Raw genomic sequence first — 15,924 nt, 5'->3', positions numbered from 1 at the left:
ATGCGATTAATTCGATTATAGCATGTGAGTGTGTTCGGATCAGAAAAATGTAGGCAAAGTTCGCGAAAATCACATCATCTTATAAAATGAAACATGCTGTATAAACGCCAAAAATTGAAAATGGTATTATAAATATGCATTAGATATTTACTACACAGTACTATACCTAAAAAAAGAAATTATCCAAGTGGATTGACAACAAACACACAGGATTTCAATTATGTAACAATTATTATTGGACACACAAACAACTAGTAATTGTATCAGTATATCATACCTCCATTTATAATAATAACTGGAAAAGTGTTTTTTTCGAAATTAACGCCCATTTGTTGATTTACGAAACAGCAATAAAAAAATATCTAAAAACGTCTTGAGATGCTGTCCTGACAGTTTGGGAAATTGGAACAAAATTAATAAAGAATAATTCATTTATTTGCAAAACAAATACTACCAAAATCACTTCTTTATGTTGCTTACAATCCCCTTCACTAGGCACTTTTGTACAACTGGAACCAAACTATCACACTGTCGCAGAAGCAATTTAATGCACTGTTTAACACATTCCTTTGAAACAAATCCACTCTGATAAAATTGACAAATCTGTTTGTGAGTATGCAGCTTTGAAATCACCATTATCCCACAACTCTCACTTTCGCTGGCATCCACCTCTGCTTTCCACCCACTTGATAATTCAAATGGGGGCTCTAAAAGCATCCCCTTTTTAATACCCAAAGTCACCGAAGTTATCAGATCATACATGGGTACTCCAGCCTCTGCAAGAGCCACTCCAGCAGCAGTAATAGCTCCACTTAAAGCCGAACCATCCTCTTCAAGTACCATAGCATAAACATCCACTTGGAAATTTGGGAGTTCAAATAGGCATACTGTAGATTCTAGTGCTTTTTTCATAATAGAGCTATAGAGCTTTTCCTCTGCATTTTGTTGGTACAACTTGCGCTTGGTACAACTGAAGGGGGCATATTTAAACTCACAGAAGATTTCGCCTTTGAGGCCATAGTCGTTTTTTTTGGGGATTTCTCGGGGGTCAAAGACAGAGACTGTAACTTTAGTGCGACCGATTTCGATGTAAGCCGACCCCTTAGCCTGGGAAACGACCCCAGTTTGAAGGACTGAAGATAAAAAGTTAAAATGGCTTAAGAGGTAGAGTTTAAATATTGAACTTGTAAAGTTGCACCTTAGATTTGCATCCTCACTAACATACATTTACTGGATGAAAAGAAAAAATAATGTCATAAACGTATGTCGAGAGTTTACCATAATGTAATCCTGTCCTTAAGGGAAATGCAACATAAAGCAAATTTTATGGTAGAATTAATAAGGCAACTCTACCAGTTGAGTACTAATTGATACTGACTTTAAAATAGGCACTTACAAATTTTCCGCTGCTCTCCGAAGGTCTTCAGACCATCCTCGATTTTTGAAGGCTGAAGCCCTTCTACCGGGGCGTTTTCGGTAGTTTTGAGCTTGGACCTCACAAAAAGTTCATAAGGGAAGCTTTCTTCGGGACCATTTATACGTCTATTGTCGACTGGCATATTTAAGTGGCAATTACGAAGTGGTATCGAGGATTTAAACTAATAATTAATACAACTAGTTTGAACTAAGTTCTTTTAAGTTAAATTTATCTGCAGTTTCAGAACGTGTTGTTGTTAAACAAACATAAATAAACATGGCGACCTAACCTCATTTTCTAGTTTCCATAACATTTATACAAAAAACCTAAAATATAAATCATGACGTCACCTAGCATGCTTAATTAGATATTCCTTCAGTTTAAATATTATGAAACAATATATTGTTACTTATATGTTAACCGAATTAAACTAAAAATATAATATGTGCAAGTTATTTAAGACAGAAATTATATTATGCAATGTTAATGTAAGTTATCAGATTATACTTCATGACCTCAGACATTGAAATAACTCAACAGAAACTTGTTTATATTGTTCACATAACCCCAATAATATTGGCGCTAACTAGAAAGAAATCCAACACTTATTAATATTATAATTATCCCTTTTCTATAATATTTTCATTAAAATAACAACAATTAAAAACAAAATATTAATTCCGTTCACTTTATAAACTGTTTATCACCTATGGACAACACCACGTAAGTACCTCGTTAACTTTAAATAATCTTTACTGCAGTACACCTAAAAACTGTCCTATTAAACAGACGCACCCTTGAAGCTGCCAATGAGGTCCTAGGTCTGGCAAAACTCACTCGAAACGAGCTTTTACCCACCTCACAAGCCTTAATTTTTGCCCCTTCAAACCTTCACAATAACTCATATCGTCTCTTAGAACTCAATAAAGAGCTATTAGAAGCCATAGAAAACAAAGAGGAGCTTGTGATTAAAGGCTGCGATAATGACGATTTGGTCATATGTTCTGAGACCTCCTTATTCCATGTAACTTGTGCTGAGACATCGAACAGTTTATTGTTATCAAAACCTGTAAGATTTTTTGAAAGTATAAAGGATAATGAACAAGAGACATTAGAAGTTACTACGGTGTGTGGGATTTTTCAAGAATATCTTGAAGGAAATGTAATGAAATCTTCATTTGGTCACCTGTCAGAGCTTTTGAAACATTCATTATATCGTGGGCCTGAATTTGAAGGGGACGTTGATAAAAGCAAATTTTACACTTTAGATCAACTAAAAAATATTATTCAGGCATCCAACGCCGAAATAGTGGAAACCCTTGAAGGAATGGATGTTTTTGAAATCAATGGCTTTGTTAGGGAATTGGATTTCGAATATCATTTCCGAGTTTTGTCCTACATGCTTAAGTTAATCGACGAGAATTCCTGGAGTTTAGACACTATAGACTATGATGAAACCTGCGAAGCCCTGCAGGACCTAGTCCCTGAAGAAATCCTCAGTTGTTTGTTTAAGAAGTACACAAATCCATCAATGATCATTGAAGGAGCACAGCTGTATAAGTACAAGGAAACCAAAGTGTGTCAATTCTTCGCTAAGGTAATATTACGAACAGCTGGGAAATTCAACCTTGAAGAGTTTTTGCAAGCCTGGAAGGAGTCAGTTCCTGAAGGAATGGTCCCCACTGAGGAAATGCTTCATGGCATTGCAATAATTAACAGAAAGGCTAGTCCCAAAGTTATATGGGAGCTTGAGGAAGTATGCCTGCCGGACGATATTAATGAGAGATTTAAGGTGCTCTTTGAGGCTAAAGAAAAGTGGATGGTGCCAGAAATTGCTCCTTATATCAAGTAATTAGTTATATGAGGTGGTTAGAAATGGTTGTAAATTGAGTTTTTGCAGGAAACTTGCCACTAGTAAATTGGATGTTAATGCGTTGTTGGCCAAGCATGCTAGAGCTTCTACAGTGGATGGTATAAAGTATTATTCTGCAAAGCATGTTAAATGAATTTGAAAATTGGGCAGAAATTGTGATATGTTTTTGTATAGAACTATGTATACAATAAATTTAATGTTTTTTAAATAATATTCGCTGATATTTTAATTTAAGTGATGGGATTTTATTAAAATAATTTCAAATTAAATTATTTTTATGACTACCTTTGATGACGTAAAATTATATATAATGGAAAGAGTTTTTTTTCTGATCAGACAATGACGTTTAAAACATCATTTGTCCTCGATATTTGGACAGGAGCTTTTGGGTAGTGAAACGTCAACAACCAATACAGTAAACCATGAAACTTTTATACTTGAAAGTTGTTGTTTTAATGAAAATGTAGTTTAATTCGCGTCCTGAACCAACGAAAAATGTTCATAAATAGTTATTTAGACCCAGCGCGCGATCCAGTTACCTTTTAATCACCCATTGCCCCGAAAATTGCAATGTTCAGCAAGAAGAATTTGGTGGACGTCAAGAAGTCTACTGCCAAGCTCCAGGACCCCAAAAAAGACCTGACAACTCGAATCAAGCATTTAAAGCTGATCTTAGGTAGCCGCCCTTGTATGGTAAGCTTTATAATTCATGTACTAATAAGAGCCCCCTTGACAGATAATGTGGACACAGCTGAAGCCAAGGGGCTCTTTGAAGCCAACTTCAGCCACATCTACAACATTCTTTATGAGAGTTTTCTGCAGATGGAGTCGAATTTGCGACAACGAGGTATCAGGCTTAATATGCACCAATCAAACTCGCTAATTAAATCATTACTGTACATGTCATGGGTGGTTTCATGGATTCGATTAGTTCAGAAAATCCTATATAATTAATATTAATTGGTTTACTTGGGTGATTATAGTGGGCATATTAATTAGATCAAAGTGGAGTCTTTAGTGATAACAGAAGTTTATTTTTAATTTAATCAAATTAACACCCAGTTATAAGCAGTTATTGTTAACACCTGTTGCAATAACAGAAATTGGTGTTTGTATACAAAATTAGTAGGTTCTGTGCCTCTCTGGGTCTTTGCGAATGGTCTAATGTGAATTTTGTCTTTCTTTTTGGCCTTCCAGAGCTATCTTTTCATTTAGGTAAGTGTGTGCTGGTCAATGGGTTGGGATTTTGCGGCGGCAGATGATGGGTTTATTGTCTTCCATGTAAACGCCACTTCACACCTGTGTTGCATGTGTGAAATTGGCATAAAAACAAGGGCCAAAATGTACTTGATTCCAATAAAGTTACAGTTACAATAGCTTAGGTGCGTTTTTTTCTCGAGAATATATTTTCAAAACCACAGCTTTAAGATTCTTAAGTCTCCATTGACTATTGTACCACAAGAAGAGTAACATATTGAACCTTCCAACTTCAAAATGGTCTTTAGTTGCATTGGTAACAATGACATCGTCATTGAACTTACAACATACAACTTTAACACATAATTGATCGTTACAGGTCTATAATTTCAGAGATAGTGGAGAATTTCAAATAACAAATATCACACTATCAGCAACATTTATTTTTTATGTCTTGAATGAAGAGTTTGACAATTACATTATTGTTTTCAGCTGTTATTTTTAGTTACTTCTTTTAAATGGCCGCTGGCAGGCGATACTGTGACTACTCCAAGCGACTATTTTTAATTTAGTAATTACAACTTAAATTTGGTCAAAATCCATCATCTGGTAAAGCTGGTTAGATAGAAATTGAGCTTGACAATTGAAATCTTGATATGGGGAAATACAGTAATTATTGAAAGAATTTATATTGTGTAAACTGATTATGTGTAAATGATAGTTTGTAAATATTGGTTTTAGTGCCTCAGTTCCATTTGGGCAGCCTACTGCTGTGCCCTCACAACTGGGGCTGCTGGCAAATTGTTGGGCAGCAGCTGATTCAGTTGCAAGGTTTCTCAATGTTTCAGTTCACATGTATCAAAAGCGTATAACTTTCACCATCTAGTTCTTGCTGAAAACATCTTGTCACAGTCTAAAACTTCAGTTCTATGCACTTTTTCTACTACATATTAACATTTGAATATAACAACCAAACACTGAAAGTTATGGTATTTCCTTTCTATATCTTTTAATGTACTATTGTGGCATGTGCTTGTATTAACCCTGGCAACCAGCTCTCTCAAATAACTGAAGAGTGCGCTAATTGCAGTCCACAAGGCCCACAAAGAGGAGCTTGAGTGTACCTTATGGATCCTCGAACAGGTGATATGTCTCCTGCCCGAGCTTATCCACCGCAGGTGGCAGTTGCACTCTTTGGGGCGCATGCTCGCCAAACTCCTGCACACGGGCAACTCCATACGCCTACGTAGGCAAGGCATAAAGTACTTTCTCATGTGGTATGTGTCTATGTACCCCAGAGGATTAATTATTACGTAGAACTACGCAGGTATCAGGCGCTAAATGACAACGCTCCGGAGTATGTTCACAAAATGTTTGCTTCGTTGGTACCCAGTTTCCATAACCAATTGCTCACCGCTTCTCAAGCAGTCAGCGGTAGCATTTTTCATGATGCACAACATCCGGTCACTCCACCGGAAATGCTGCCAATACTACCACCATCTAGCAGTGAAAAACCACCCGATCATCCAAGTCGGTAGGTTGTAACAGAAGGAATTATAACTTTAACTAACCAATAACAGTACTTAAAATGTCGAAGTTCACTTCTAACTTGCGTAGCGCATCTATTAGAGTTTCTTTTTAACTTTAGTTTCAAGTTTTGAACGATTTCGTTTCTAATCAGGACGCTACGCGATCTAGTAAACTAGAGTAACTACAGTAAGCAAAGAGAAGAACAGCACATAACTGAAAAACTGTCATTATTAACAATTTTCTTCGCTTCGCAATTTGCTCGCCAGAAGGCGTATTCCTTTTCGGTGCATTCTTCATGGAATCCCCAATCGATTGCATTTGTAACTTTCTAGGTTCTACTTAGAAGCACTTCTCGACCATATGGTACACACAGTGATTAAGCTCGAATGGCAGGACAAAATGTCGCATCATCACCGCTGCTTCAGTTTCCTGCTTGAGCAGTTTAAGACATATTATCTCCCCAAGATCTGTCCAGGTTTCAGCAAAGATACTTCCTTGTACAGGCCGATTTTAGGTATAATGTTATTGGCAGAGAGTGAACAGATCAATTGAATAGCTGTTTATTTTTACAACTGACATTCACGTTCTGTCATTTCTTCCATCTGATATACGTTTGATGGTCGATTGTTCTGCTCAACCAATGAACACAAAATAACATAGGCGGGACTTATCAAAACCTTTATTTATGTATTTAGAACTGCCGCAGCTTCGCAAAATGGAGAACGAGACAGAATTTATGTTTTGTCGCGTTTCGTTGATTCTGTGGGTGACGAATTATATGCACCAAAGCAAAAAGGATCAGCATGGTCAGAGACCTGATCCTGGAAGTGGACAAAGTATGGCGACGCCGATGCATGATGAAGAGAGCGAATCTGCGCATCCGAGCTTAGATTCGAGTCAGTGTTTTTTTCTGTCCCCCATATCGATTTCTCTATAGCTTTCTCTACATTCAGCCCTTTCGGTCCAAACCAACAAAACCGCCACTGACGAGGAATTGGCACAGCAAATCGTGCGCGACGTCCTCTGCTCAACACGCGACAACGTCAACTTTGTGCATGAAATCTTCAGACAGGCCTTCCTGCTCAACTTTAGCCACGTGGTGGCCATACGCAAAATTATCCTAGTTTACAAGGATCTCATTCAAGGCAATGTCGAGTTACCCCCATATGCCTTAGACCCTCCCGATGAAATCTCCAAGAACTTGCATCCAGACCCCGATGGTGTTCGCGGCAGATTGAGAAACGACTCATACTTGGGGGCGATTCATAAGGAGAATTTGCTAGTTCGAGCCGGAATCCAGAATCTCTACCAGCTGTTCATGACACATGCGGCTAATGTATTCCTTCTTGAGGTCAATCCCCATATTCCACGACTGCTCGAAGAGCAGACAGACGCCTGCAAGCGCATATTGAATATCTATCGGTATATGGTGATGAATGTGCGCATGGACAGCAGTACTTGGGAGCAGCTTCTAGTGGTGCTGCTTCAAATCACATCTTTGGTACTCGGAGAGACTCCTCCGAGGAAAAAATTACTTACACTAGGAGGAAAACTAGCGCCTGCGATATTCCAAACCCTCATAGTCACTTGGATCAAAGCGAACCTCAATGTGGCCATCTCTCGAGAGCTTTGGGATCGCTTCCTGGATGTCCTCACTTCTTTGACCAACTGGGAAGAGCTCATCAAAGAATGGGCTGTAAGCCGCCTTTAACGAAACGCAAATCATCTCTTCCAATGATTAAATTCGTAGAAAACTATGGAGACATTAACTAGAGTCCTGGCTCGACACGTGTACGATCTGGACCTTAACTCCCTCCCTCTAGACAGGCTCAATGATCAGAAGATGAAGCGTTCGAGGAGAGTCACTTCGCGGCCGGAGGCCCACACGTCAGTAGCCTCGGGAGGAGCCCCCAGTGAGGGCCCACATCAGCCAGTGTCACGGCAGGACTCCTCACTGCCTGACGGCGCCATCTTCTCTTCAAAGAGGATCAAATCTGGCCTGTCAAGGAGCTACAGCGAGACCAGTATTAACGTCAAGGCTCGCGTTAGAGTCAAGAGGAATTATGTAAGTTTAAGTCCATTGAATGGAAGAAAAAAACTAAATAGTGACCAATATGACGTAAAAAAAAACAAACTCAATGTAGCCACTGTGAGTAGTAAATCAATGTGGTCAAACATGCAAACATTCATAGTGATGTTCATAATTTAAAAGTTATATTATATAAGTAGACCGTTGATTTCTTTGGTAACCAATCATTTTCGAAAGGGCAAACACAGGAGGACAAAATCGTTGGAGCTACTGCCACCTGGTGACACTGAGTCGACCGATCGCACAAGGTCTCCGTCCCCGGCCCCCTCTAGTGGCATTGAGAGCAGCTCCATAAAAGATTCACCAATTCAACTGGATGTGTTGGCCGACGGTCAGGGAATTGACCAAGCTGGAGAAAACAGGTAAAATAAACCAATTTTTTGCATGAAAATAACATTTTGACAGCGGACTGTCCCGTCAATTAAAAAAGGTAGAATATATTTGTTTCGATATTAGAATTTATTTTTGACATTTGTCACGTAATAAATTCGCTGTCAATATAAGCGATGCGGCACTTTGACCATTTCCAGGGGCGTAGTATGCGGTGGCTCGATCCGAGGCTGGTTGCCCGATGTGGCTGTCATTCTATGGAAACGCATGTTGGGCGCTCTTGGCGACATCAACCAAATCGCCGACCCCCGACTGCACGCTCAAGTCTTTGAGTATTTGATCAGGCTGACGGAAACACTGATCAAAATCAAGCGCAACCAGGGCGTTTCTTTGGACAACCTGACCACACCTCAAGCGCCCGAGTTGGTTCCCCCTCTCACGCTAATTCTGCCCTGGTGCTTCGGCGCACTGAGTCTATCCAGCTGTTACGAAGCCGGTAAACTGAACGCCTTGAGATTGCTCATTTCGGTGATGCTCAACTGCGACCCCAAGTATCGCACGTGTCTCGCTCAGTTTTATCGCTTTATTCATCGTGGTGCGTTGATTTGGTTTTGTTTAGAAAAATTGTAGATCATTTGGAATTTAGCCTTAGCAGGGGAGGGTAAAGCGACCAAAAATACTTCTATCAAGTACTTGGGCCCTCGCTTTTTGTCGCTGCAGCTGCCTGGAGCCTCTTTGTTGCTGTTGGATATAGTGCATGCCTGCAATGATATATTGAACTCTTCGGAGAGGTCTGAAGGCATGCCAAGAACAGAAGCAGTGTCCATTTTGGCCAATCTACTGAGCCTCCCCGATGATCTCAGTTCTATATCAGTGCTGCAGCCGGAGGCTGGGTTTACGATCCTTAACAGTTGTCCGGATATCAAAGTAAGGCCGTCAGGCCTTACTTTATATCCCTATATATTATCGACAGCAATTCCAGGAGCATGTAGTTAGCATACTATTGAGGGCTGGCCGCAGGGAGCCCTCAGGCAAAGCCCGGTGTATTGCCTTGTCAGGTTTAGGGATGTTCGTCTACAAGGAGCTGACCAATCACAGTTTCCACCCCAAGATAGTGGAGGCCATGAACGTGCTCTTACTAGCCTTAAAGGTAGTTTTGGCAGGTTTGGGGAGATCAAACGTAATTTGAGTGTTAATTTGCAGTTTAACAACAAAATGATAGCGCAGCTGGCCAGTGATATCTTGTTCCTGTTATGCGATCATGCGGGCCTGCTCTGGGCAAGATATCCGCGACTGGGAAATGGTGTTATTAGTGAGCTTTGCGCTGGTTTACTCAGGCATTCAGGTAGGATTCACAGAAAGAAGACCCAGAAATTTGTTATAATTTGCTATTAATCACAATGATTTATGTTTAACTAATACTGATTTTTCGTATTTTTCTCTAATATATGTCGAAATTTTCAGCTTAGTTCTATTTCCAACAGTCTTGTTGAGCATGTATATATTTCGAAGTTTAAATTTGAACAAGTAGTTAATTTGAAAGTGCCGCAACGTTGTATATTTTGCGATGGCTCCTCATTTTCTCCCGTAGTTCAATTAAAAACTCACTCTAGTTAGGATTTCATGGTTTCACATTGATCAAAATTGCTAGGAAGATAAAATACCAAGAGGAACTTGTGTTCAGTTATTTTTCTACCGCATATTAAAGGGTCAAGTTCATTGGAAAGCGATCGCGCCCTGAGCAGAGCCTTGCTGCTGTGTCTTGGAGAGTGGTGCATGCGCCTGGGCCCCGAAAGACTGCTGGAGCCCAACGAGTATGGCGAGAATCGTGGTAGTTGCCTACTTTTGCAGGTTTTTACAGTAAGTTTGCTCATTAATGTAGCAAAAAATTTATTTAAAACACAGCATTATGCGGCCCCATGCAAGTTCTGCCACTGATAATACCTTTTACACGTAGAACTATTAGCTGAAGGCCTGATTTTCTGCAAGGCGTCGCAGATATCCTTGTAAGTTACCTGCCGTGCCTTCAAATTCTTTTTCTCTCCCTTCTCCACAATCTTCATCCGTTCACGCGCCAATATCATGGCTACCTCCTTAGCTGCAATCTTTAAATCCGATCCTGTGTAGCCCTCTGAAACCTTTCCAATTTCCTCTATTTCCTCAGGAGACAACACACATTGTAAGTTCCTCAAGTGGTGCCTTAAAATCTTCTGCCGATATTCCTTTGAAGGCATATCAACCAGCACCCTTTTGTCAAATCTTCTTAAAAGAGCACCATCTAAATCCCAAGGCGAATTTGTTGAAGCCAAGATTAATATCTGACCCTCATTGGGTACAACCCCATCCAAGAGAGTCAATAGTTCGCTTTGGAATCTCTTGGAGGCTTCATGATGAATTTCCTTAGTTCCGGCCATCAGGGCATCGATTTCATCGAAGAAAATCGTACTTGGGGATTGAAGTTTGGCATTATCGAAGAGGTCTTTAATAAGTTTCTCCGAGTCTCCCCTCCATTTGCTCGTGAACTCGCTGGAATAATTGAGTTAACTTAAAAAGGTTAATTTGAGAGCCCAGTATACCTGCTGGTTACATTAAAGAAGCTGCAGCCGCTCTCGCAGGCTAAAGCCTTGGCCAAGAGGGTTTTGCCTGTGCCTGGAGGGCCATGCAATAGCACCCCTTTCCATGGGGTTAGATCCTTGAACACTTCGGGGTAAAGCATGGGATATATTAAAGCTTCTTTGAGGGTTTCTATGGCTGCCTCAAGTCCCAGACAATCACTCCAGGAGGTCTTTGTTAAGTTATTATCTACAGAGTTTGATCGATTAATAACGAGGTTCAAAGGAATTACGTTAAATTGGAAGTCTGGATCTTCTTCAAGTTGGATTACACTGCTATCTTTCACACTATTCGAAATAAGTCGTTTGTTACTTTTAACCTTTTTTTGACCCTTTTCCTGGTCCTCCACTCTACGGACCATTTTTGGATACTTCTGGAATTTGGTGTAGTAGTAGCTCTGGTACTCCTGTAACACCACGTCTAGTTCCACGTTCTCACACAGCTGATAGCTAGTATCCAGCTGGGTTTCTTTCACCAAGGCTTCAGCGGTGTTTTCTAAGAAGTTTTCCTTTAAGTAGCTGAGGATTAGATGTAGAATGGTTCGTCGTCTGTCGCGCGCTTCAGTTTTAATCTTGTCCAAATGGTAGTGGTTCGTAAGGTTCTTTGAAGAGCCGCGTTTGGTGGTTAAATTTAGGGACATTTTTGCGTTTTTCCAGGCTTCCGTCAGATTGATTATCGATCAAATAAAGGGGAGTTTGGTCGATAGAATGGTTGTGTTTGATGTTTGCTTGGGTTGATATGGACCGGGTGTTAGGCGGGAGGTTTTGACGTGGCTTGTTAACTTTTTTTAAATTTTGTTTTGAAAATCATACAAGTAGGTGTTGCCGAAGCAATGGATTGGAATTGCATCCGATTCATAGTTAAAATGAACCAAGAATAACATTCACTCTTTACTAAGGGCTTGAGTAAAAACTCTTCCTAATATTTGGTACCAAATATTTCATCGTCTTCAATATCCAAGAAAACATTTTTACAAACACGAAAACTAACAAAGCTAAAAAAGAAACAGTTTTCCCAGTTTTTTCTTTCTGGGACCTTCGCCTTGTTTAAATTTATTTATTCAATAAATGTGGCGTTGACCTACTTTTTACACTTTAGGTGCTCCACACCATAATCACAGGCTCCACCGCGAACCCGACGCCCTCCAAGCCTATTTCCACCGAAGATTTCGACCCTACGATCACCTCAGATGACCTCCCCGAAAACCGCCCTCTAGCCTCCGAACGCTCACCTTCCAGAATCACGTCCAAGGGTCAGAAATCCGTGGCCTTGTGTGCAGAAACCGTCCTGGCCCATTTGGTCAACCATCTGGGACACTTCCCAATGGCAATAGGAGCGGCGAGGCTCAGTTCCCTCGTGTCCGAGCACGACGATGTGCCTAATTTATCTTCGGACGATCTGTCCACAGTCATATTTTCTGTACCAAATATTCAGGTAGATACTTTCTTTTGCGGGTGAAAACAGAGGTATTTGAGGGTTTTTTTAGTTGTTCATCTTAACCAAGAATGTCATTGCCAGTTTGGTGGAACTGCCAGCGCTGGACTCGCCCGGAGGTGGCGCTGCCGCAGGATTGGTCACTGCGGGGGAACAAGTGCGGGTTCTTTTACGGGATATGTCAGGGAAGTCCAGTTGGGATGCGTCCATCTTGTATAGAACCCCAGAGAGTGTCCAGGAGGTTTGTCTGTGTGAATCGGAGCAACGGAGAACTTTACAGTTTTTTCAGGAACTAGAGGAAAATGTTGAGCTGAACGCGCAGGATGCTTTTCCATGTGCAGAATCCGACAGTCTTATGACACCCATGTTAGGAGCTCAGAACTTGCCGCAGCGTGCCATGCGGCATCGCCCTCCTAACATCCTGCCGGAGGTCATTAACGCCGCTCCAGATTTAGATCAGTTGGATGATGTAAGTGCATTTGTTTTCAAAGCAAATTGTAAGGTGTAAAGCCAGCCTAAGTCAGTCTTTCAAAACAATTTTAATTAAAATTTATTTTGAGACAGAGCCATAATTAGAAAAAGCCAGAATTTCTTCAACTTTCAACGTATTTCCGTTTAGCTCTTACAATACCTTGGTTACACCAGTCCCGAATGTCTTGAATCCCCCAATATAAAATTGAACGAACCGGGCCCGCCACCGCTGTTCCTCGAATTGGAGCAAGACGTAATCGGTTCGGTGATCAACCAAAGAAATGTAGAAATCGAAGAGGCGCTATTGCTCCAACAGTCGAACTTCGCTTTGGGGAAGCCAGTGCGAAAGCCCCGCAATACCTCGGACAGGCGATGCAGTAGCGCATCTGGTACGGACAGAGAACTAGGGTCCTTCGGGACCATGGTCGAATCCAATGCTTTCCAACAGTGCCGGCTACTGTTCTCTCAATTGGGTTTGTCGGGCTGGGATCGCAGGAATCAGGTTCATTTGCTCGACAAGAATGATAGGCTGCTGCGCGAACTGCGCAACTTGGACAATCAAAGCTGCAGAGAGACACACAAAGTAATACAAACAGTTATTGTCCGGTTTTATTTATTAGAATTTTCAAACAGTTTGCAGTGATTTACGTAGCTCCCGGTCAAGAGGACAAAAACTCCATTTTGAGCAATCAGAGCGGTAGCGCCGCCTATGAACAATTCCTAGCCGGCTTGGCTTGGGAGATCGAACTGGAGTACCATACAGGGTTCTTGGGCGGGCTCCAAAAACTGGGCTCCACAGGAATGACCGCGCCCTATATGGCAACAAGTTTCATGGAGGCCGTGTTCCACGTGGCTACGCGTATGCCTGGTGATAGTCCCGAAGCAGTACTCAGTAAGGTCAGTTTCCGTCGCTGTTCCCGGATAGTTTGTTATTCTATCAAGGTTTAGACGCGGCATTTGGGCAATGACGAGGTGCATGTGGTTTGGTCGGAGCACAGCAGAGATTACCGTCGGGATATAATCCCGACCGAGTTCTGTGATATTTTAATCGTGATCTATCCACTGGGCAACGATTTGAATCGCGTGACTGTCAACTGCAAGGCTGACGTAAGTAATTTGTTCGTTACTCACAAGATGCCGACATTGCAGGTTTTTGATGTCATGTCACCATCAATAGTCAAATTTACATTCTTGTGTAACGTATCGCCATCTTGAATATTTTATGTTCTTCCTGGTTACCTGTCGCAATGTTGCGACATTGCACTTATTTTCTACCTATTAGGTTCCATATTTCGGAGTGCTATTCGATGAAACTATCGTCGAAAGCAACATATTACCAGGCTTGGTAAGGGCTACCGCCATTTGCGCGAGTCGCGCCAAGAGAATGACGTACCAATTCTACCAGCAATAGTGAGTAAACTTGCTGCTGTGTGCGCAGATTGCACATTTTTCAAATGTTTAGTTACGAGGAACGCTCCCGCTCCCTGGAAACTGTAGTGACCAAACACAAACTCAGCTCGACCTTTGAGGAATTCATTGCGAAGGTTTATAATCCGCTACCCATGGGAGGTTCAAGAGGATCATGCGCTGATAGCAGCCATGGAAGTAACAGTTCTTCCCTTTTGACCGCTGCACTCTTGGATTCCTCCGCGCACCATAAGCTGACGAGGAGCGATCATCAAAAATGTAGGGGTAAGTTTTTTTTTGTGAATTGAGTCGTATGTGACGTTGGTTTCTGATTGAAATGGATGCGACAACACTGGTCTGTGAAAAATTGTCTTCATGGCGGCTCTCCGCAACATTGAATTTTTCTTCTCTCAGCGAACGATCCCACATCACGAAATACCGTTTGGCTAAATCATCAATCGGACGTCCAAAACGGGGCAGAATCCAGCATATCGCCCCGATCGCTCAAAAAGCTAAGCACAAACCTTAAGGGTTCCAAAAAGAGCCACAAACAAGAACACGTTGAGTCGCCGCCTGAAAGCCCCTTGCAAATGACCAAAAGAAAATAGTCGTAAATTTGTTGCTTTCGTTAAGAATTCGAGTGGTCCGAGAGCGGCAGCGTCGCCATGTACGGCGAAATTGGCCCAATGGGAGGCATTGAATGAGATCATGTGGCGTGAACAAGATTTAACTGCTCGAGTAGTGAATTTTTCAAACGTCAAGAAATTCGTTTTCTCCAAAATAAATCGGCAATAGTGTTTGCTAATAGCTTCATACAATATCGTCAGTAGTATAGTCAAATATTTTTCCTCTATCGCGACAAGGCTGTCCCACTGCTCCGGTGAGATTAGAAACACTTAATATTAGTGATGTATGATACAGTTGTTCATTATCAGCACGTTTCCTAGTATATAAGATGTAAGCCCTCTTAATCCCACCCCTCCATTTAATGACTGTTGTTAATATACGAGAGAATAATGTATTTTGTACGGTTACAGTAGTGTAGAAAAGATGCATATTTTCTTATTATTATTGTTGTTGTCCTAATTTATTAACTTATTTATTTACCTAAGGGATAATGGTCCTAATTTGTGCATTTATTTCCGTTAGTATAGGAAGTTTTAAGACTGTTTCCGAGCAGCTCGGCGCACCAAAAACTAGTCGAATATCGCGTTTGTTGTACTATAGTTCCAGGTTCATGAATTCCGTAAAAACACGTTAGAGATTGCAACGCAATTTAAAAATATACTAAAAATGTGAATTTCGGCTATTTAACAGTATTCACGGATATGAGGAATATCGTAGAAACGGGCAATGTGTACTTAAGAACCCGAAATAACCTTCGAAGCTTTATGTAACGAATATTTAATAATAAACACTTTTCACCGGATTTGGTAGCGTTTGATTTAGTGTAACTATATAATACTGGTATGTTTTAAAATCGCACCAGTTCATCATATAGAAATCATACACTTATATTGACCGCGTAGGAAATATCGATGTCCTTACAATACGGCGGTTCTT

General features: G+C 41.0%; 4 protein-coding genes across 7 annotated transcripts in view; 2 read left to right on the top strand and 2 right to left on the bottom strand.

The window, feature by feature from the left end:
- Nucleotides 1-1,691, bottom strand: part of LOC136346925 (cilia- and flagella-associated protein 298) — a 38,573-nt gene extending 36,882 nt beyond the window's left edge. The window contains exons 1-2 of one of the 2 annotated variants that reach the window (XM_066296492.1): nucleotides 1,397-1,691; nucleotides 213-1,133 (exon numbers count right to left, since the gene is read on the bottom strand). In XM_066296492.1, the coding sequence (XP_066152589.1) occupies nucleotides 460-1,133; nucleotides 1,397-1,559 (837 nt within the window). In that variant the 5' untranslated portion in view covers nucleotides 1,560-1,691 and the 3' untranslated portion in view covers nucleotides 213-459. Of the gene's footprint in view, nucleotides 1-212; nucleotides 1,134-1,396 lie in introns of those variants that run through there. The other variant, XM_066296485.1, reaches the window with a different exon arrangement.
- A 228-nt stretch (nucleotides 1,692-1,919) lies between these two features.
- LOC136346918 (sister chromatid cohesion protein DCC1) lies at nucleotides 1,920-3,501 on the top strand. Its single transcript, XM_066296471.1, has 3 exons — nucleotides 1,920-2,140; nucleotides 2,207-3,265; nucleotides 3,318-3,501. The coding sequence occupies exons 1-3, from the start codon at nucleotides 2,127-2,129 to the stop codon at nucleotides 3,421-3,423; spliced, it is 1,179 nt and encodes a 392-aa protein (XP_066152568.1). The 5' UTR covers nucleotides 1,920-2,126; the 3' UTR covers nucleotides 3,424-3,501.
- A 164-nt stretch (nucleotides 3,502-3,665) lies between these two features.
- Nucleotides 3,666-15,790, top strand: LOC136348197 (probable Rho GTPase-activating protein CG5521). Of its 3 annotated transcripts, XM_066298853.1 has the most exons (24): nucleotides 3,666-3,966; nucleotides 4,027-4,137; nucleotides 4,488-4,505; nucleotides 5,578-5,764; nucleotides 5,815-6,021; nucleotides 6,350-6,531; nucleotides 6,713-6,913; nucleotides 6,971-7,713; nucleotides 7,768-8,082; nucleotides 8,284-8,468; nucleotides 8,637-9,031; nucleotides 9,083-9,363; nucleotides 9,419-9,586; nucleotides 9,640-9,781; nucleotides 10,145-10,296; nucleotides 12,148-12,483; nucleotides 12,536-12,724; nucleotides 12,773-12,952; nucleotides 13,103-13,537; nucleotides 13,588-13,851; nucleotides 13,903-14,061; nucleotides 14,237-14,364; nucleotides 14,417-14,646; nucleotides 14,776-15,790. In XM_066298853.1, exons 1-24 carry the CDS (start codon nucleotides 3,861-3,863, stop codon nucleotides 14,967-14,969), a joined length of 5,508 nt encoding a protein of 1,835 aa, XP_066154950.1. In that variant the 5' UTR covers nucleotides 3,666-3,860; the 3' UTR covers nucleotides 14,970-15,790. The 3 variants fall into 3 exon arrangements, with proteins under 3 accessions (XP_066154950.1, XP_066154932.1, XP_066154941.1); XM_066298835.1 differs by having other exon boundaries at nucleotides 12,536-12,952; XM_066298844.1 differs by lacking the exon at nucleotides 4,488-4,505 and having other exon boundaries at nucleotides 12,536-12,952.
- Nucleotides 10,344-11,696, bottom strand: LOC136345537 (katanin p60 ATPase-containing subunit A-like 2). Its single transcript, XM_066293967.1, has 2 exons — nucleotides 11,013-11,696; nucleotides 10,344-10,962 (listed from the first exon to the last, which is right to left on the bottom strand). Exons 1-2 carry the CDS (start codon nucleotides 11,687-11,689, stop codon nucleotides 10,344-10,346), a joined length of 1,296 nt encoding a protein of 431 aa, XP_066150064.1. The 5' UTR covers nucleotides 11,690-11,696.
- Nucleotides 15,791-15,924: the final 134 nt, after the last annotated feature.

The sequence above is a fragment of the Euwallacea fornicatus genome, chromosome 2 (assembly GCF_040115645.1).
Source record: "Euwallacea fornicatus isolate EFF26 chromosome 2, ASM4011564v1, whole genome shotgun sequence".
Classification (NCBI taxonomy): domain Eukaryota; kingdom Metazoa; phylum Arthropoda; class Insecta; order Coleoptera; family Curculionidae; genus Euwallacea; species Euwallacea fornicatus.
Note: the sequence above shows the minus strand (reverse complement) of the source record. Positions and strands in the feature narration are given on the sequence as shown.

Bases quoted from the DNA above. Each gene is read 5' to 3' on its own strand.
- LOC136346918 (XM_066296471.1), top strand. The intron at 3,266-3,317 runs GTAATTAGTTAT...GAGTTTTTGCAG, and splicing joins GAAATTGCTCCTTATATCAA to GAAACTTGCCACTAGTAAAT.
- LOC136348197 (XM_066298835.1), top strand. From the start codon at position 3,861: ATGTTCAGCAAGAAGAATTTGGTGGACGTCAAGAAGTCTACTGCCAAG. The intron at 3,967-4,026 runs GTAGCCGCCCTT...CCCCCTTGACAG, and splicing joins GCATTTAAAGCTGATCTTAG to ATAATGTGGACACAGCTGAA. The intron at 6,532-6,712 runs GTATAATGTTAT...TTATGTATTTAG, and splicing joins CTTGTACAGGCCGATTTTAG to AACTGCCGCAGCTTCGCAAA.
- LOC136345537 (XM_066293967.1), bottom strand. From the start codon at position 11,689: ATGTCCCTAAATTTAACCACCAAACGCGGCTCTTCAAAGAACCTTACG. The intron at 10,963-11,012 runs GTATACTGGGCT...CAATTATTCCAG, and splicing joins TTCTTTAATGTAACCAGCAG to CGAGTTCACGAGCAAATGGA.